Below are 4,131 nucleotides of genomic sequence, written 5' to 3'. Positions count from 1 at the left end.
AGTTGCCGGGAGAGAAGTTCGTGCTTGGAGAACCATGTGTCCCGCCGAAGCTGAAGTTAAAGAAGTCTCCTCCACTGTCCCTTTCTTGAGATGGCTGGGAGTCGCCGAACAGAGAGAAGTTTACACCGGAACTTTGCTGACTGGCGTCAAGACCTAAAAAAGTGGCAAAATGGCAGGATGTGTGGAAAAAATAAGGCGCATTGAACGACGAGTCTGAGCAAAGCAATCCTAAGTATAGCATTGAAGACTTGATGGTGCATAAATGCAGCCCATAATATTACACACAATGATAACAAATGGAAAAAGGGTTCACCAATATGAAGAAACACCTGTAGTTGAGATACTTTTATCTTAATACATGACTAAAATTCACCCTATTTTCACAAAGTCAGTCTACAAACCATCCGTGTTCTCTGGCGAGCCAAAGAGACTAAGAGCTCCGGCCGCCACTCTGCCAGCATCCGAACGTCCCCCTAACATGAAGCCAAAGGGACTTCCTGGCGAGGGAGGCTTTTCCGGTTTCCTCGAGGTAACCGGAGACTGGACTACGGAAGTCTGCAACCTCTCGCTCGTGAAGAACGGCGAGGATGACTGAGGGTTCCAGGAGATGGTTGGGGAGCTGCTGCTGCTTGGGACGGGCATGTGGGTCTCGGCCTCCGCAAAGGGCACAGGGGAATTGTAGAAAATATTCCTCTTGACTGGCAACTTAGGAGCGGGACTGGAAGATCCGGAGTCCTCTTGTCGTCCAATTTCACCCACTGCTGTGCGAGACTCATTCTGAGCAGGACTCGTGGGCATCGATTGTGCGTAGGAGACCGGCGTCTTCACTGAGTGTGACGTTGGGAGGGCTGAGTCTGCTGTCGAACTGGCGCTGCTCGACGGCATATAGACGCACTGGGAAGATGTGAAAAGGTCTTTGTGGACCTCTGTAGTGCTAGAAGGAGTCGAATGTGTGAAAGCGGGAGTGCTGTCTGATGGAGGGGTGCTGTTTGGAAGAGCAGTTGTTAAGGTCGAGGCGACTCTGCTATCTGTTAATTCACCATGCGAAACTTCCACACACCCAATCGAAGACTTATCAGCCTGCAAAAGTGAAATAGACTTACACTAGCAAAAAAAAATCATAATTCTTCGACATATTGCTACACCTCAATCATCTTTTCTGTGGAAGGACGTATTAAGAATTCAAGGGAATCATATCAGTATATGTGCAGCTGGACTATATCAGTGATACAGCTCATCAGTCCTAGTGTTAACATTATTTGTTGGACACTGTCTTAAACAGCCCATTGCCCTGCTTACCAGGTCAATACCATATGTCCTAGTGCCATCAGCATCTCCATTTACTTCCACAATAAAGCCCTGTGAAGACTGTAACTGAGAGCTGTCCATCTGCAAAAAAAAGAAATATTACTGGTATGTGGGAATCCTCATCAGTATATTAAAAGCAATTTTAAATAAGTATCCTTTTTTACATACGCCTCAGGTTTCAAAAATGGAATACAAACCATATCATTTTCAGTCATCCCTGGACTTTCTTTGAAATAATGTTAGCCCTTTATTCAGAATCTTGAAATCTTTATCTTTAAAACATCTATTTCATAAACAAACATTTTTCACACTTATCCTAATTTCGACGCCATCTTATTAAATTGATACATTTTTCCTTACCATTTGGTCTGATGCTTCCTCAGTTTCCACCTCCATGTCTTCTATGAAACCCGTCTTGTTTAGCTCTGTACACTCAGATGCAGTAGTATCTTCTCCACCAACCATCACAGATTGTGCTGAATAATCTATCTGGGATATCTGTGTCTTTCCTGGTGTCGATGTTCGAATGGTGTTGGATCGGCTTTTCGGCCTTCCCCCCGCTCCGGATTCTAATTCCATTTCTAACTGTTCTGTTGTAGACTTCGGTTGAGGGCCTGGTGTCCATTCCTTTGCTTGATCTGAACCTATTAATGAGCGATAAAATAAAACACAATTAAGAAAATGTGATGAATGGTTATCACTTGCGACCAAGACCTATATGAATTTTATTTTGCATACTATAACGAGACACTGTGAATTTCTCTCTTGAGGTCATTCAGAGTACTTTAAAGAAAACCTATATATTTTTTCTTTAATGTTTTCACCAATAACCAAGTCCTTTAAAAGCAAAATAATGAATAGATCGCTCTAGAAATGTGTGGAAATATGATGCATTTCTATTTCATTACCCACCTCCAAGATGCTGCCGACTTTGGCTTTTGGCTGTAGATGAAATCTTATTCTGTGTTACGTCTGACTGCCGAAATAATTCAGATGGTCCCATTCTCTGTGAAAAATGCTGAGGGACAGTTTGTTTTTTAATATTGCCTCCAAACCACGTATGTAAAATAATTTATGCAAATGAATATTTGATATGATACAATATCAATAATGTACATCACTCACAATATACAAACCTTAGGAGTTGGCGCTGTCTTAAAGGTAAACTCTGGGCTGCTGAGGAGTGACGAGACATAAGCCTGACGGACGTCTTTGGTAGGCAGCTGCGAGGGTGACGGAGGTGTGTACCAAATGTCTTCCGAATTCCCACTCTGGTTCTTTTCATCTGGAATTGGGTGTTGTATCGTTTAAATTACATGTATTGGTATGCATGTGAAAATCAGACATATTACTTTAAATTTAAACATTTGTTTTAATTTTTGCATGCATTTTCTGCCTAGACTACAGATCAAATGAAGATAACTGGCTAATAGATTTATAATTTTTTAGGTTTTGTTTTATTGCCATCCCTATGAGGAAAAAGTCCTGGGAGCACTTACCCACTGACTCTTCGGTCTCTGTGATGGACGACAACTCGTTCACAAAGTTTGAAGATGATGTAGGTAAACTGGAACCAGTTGAGTTCCGGGGTCGACAGCCGGATGAAACGCAAGGTGATGAAGTGTCGGCACACGAGAGGCTACTACCATTAGAAATCTGGTCCTGGGTTGACTCCAAGGTGTTGGACACGTCTGCCAAGTGTCCCGAGAACTCAAAAGAAGAACCCTGATGGGAAGATCTTGCCACCATCCTGTGTTCCTCCAGAGAGCTGTTGGAGTCTTGGCCATAGGATGTGCATGGGCGGCTAGGCGTGCCATCTCTAGGACTAGTACCCGTGGGAAGCTGGCCCTGCCTCGCCTTGGAGCTGAACACCAAAGTAGATACTGAGGGAGCAGAGCTTTGGGCAGAGTCTTCATATCTAGAATCCTTAGCTGTAACAGGTAAACTGGCCTGACTGCTAACCAGTACAGGGCTCTGGCCTAGGTTGACTGATAATGATCGAGCGGGCGCCAAGCTGGAGAAGGGCTGGGAGGTCACACGATCTCCAACTGGAGATTCTGCAGTGGCACTTTGAGCATCCGGAGTGCCTTCGCTTCTGGAGCCTCCAGATGAGGAAGTATGACTCTTCTTCCTGAGCTTAGAGGCCTGTTTAGATATTCATCATCGTTAACAACAAAACAGATAAATTCATAGCCCTGTAATTCTTGACCGCTCTACCCAGCGATCACAGACGCCCCGCAAAATACAAAAAGGCCTCACCTTGAGCAGACCGAGGCCAGTATCAAAGCGATTGGGACGAGGTGTGTCACGTCTGATCTTGCCCGTAGACTGCGCTGCCAACTTCACCTCCGGTTTCTGCAAGGAAAAACACTTAATACTGGAACAAGGATTTCACACAGCTGTTTTGCGCACTATCTGTCATACTGTCTTTTCTTGCCTACAACCACGGATAAAAGTCATGTCGGGAACGAGGCATGAAAACTTTCCTAATCAAAATAAAGAATCACATTATTCGAGCGCTCAATATGGTATTTGAAACTCTTATTTTGAGGGTAGGGGGGGCGTGATTGCACAAACAACAAGTCACAAATCACAAACACTATAAGATGGAGGCAGCAGGGCCGTTTGTCGCTGTACAAACCTGCGATACTTTTTGCAAGGATAAAAGCCACCCCAGCGAGCGTGGCGGAGGCTGTTCTGGCTTCGTCTGAGCTGTGGCTTTTTCTCTCTCTAAAGCGGCCTCTCTTTCCTTCTTTGCTGCCAGCTCTAATTCCTTCCTCTGAATTACTTCTCTTAATGACCTGATTAGTGAGTCACTTCAAT

At 44.3% G+C, this 4,131-nt stretch overlaps 1 protein-coding gene across 1 annotated transcript in view; it reads right to left on the bottom strand.

Annotated features, from left to right (window-relative positions):
• LOC119585970 (flocculation protein FLO11-like) overlaps positions 1–4,131 on the bottom strand; it is an 18,578-nt gene that overhangs the window by 3,556 nt on the left and 10,891 nt on the right. The window contains exons 7-15 of the mRNA XM_037934685.1: positions 3,950–4,124; positions 3,568–3,663; positions 2,808–3,453; positions 2,445–2,593; positions 2,221–2,326; positions 1,669–1,952; positions 1,300–1,389; positions 402–1,080; positions 7–153 (exon numbers count right to left, since the gene is read on the bottom strand). Coding sequence (XP_037790613.1) covers positions 7–153; positions 402–1,080; positions 1,300–1,389; positions 1,669–1,952; positions 2,221–2,326; positions 2,445–2,593; positions 2,808–3,453; positions 3,568–3,663; positions 3,950–4,124 — 2,372 coding nt within the window. The remainder of the gene's footprint in view (positions 1–6; positions 154–401; positions 1,081–1,299; positions 1,390–1,668; positions 1,953–2,220; positions 2,327–2,444; positions 2,594–2,807; positions 3,454–3,567; positions 3,664–3,949; positions 4,125–4,131) is intronic.

This window comes from Penaeus monodon, chromosome 20 (assembly GCF_015228065.2).
Source record: "Penaeus monodon isolate SGIC_2016 chromosome 20, NSTDA_Pmon_1, whole genome shotgun sequence".
In the NCBI taxonomy this organism is placed as follows: domain Eukaryota; kingdom Metazoa; phylum Arthropoda; class Malacostraca; order Decapoda; family Penaeidae; genus Penaeus; species Penaeus monodon.
Note: the sequence above shows the minus strand (reverse complement) of the source record. Positions and strands in the feature narration are given on the sequence as shown.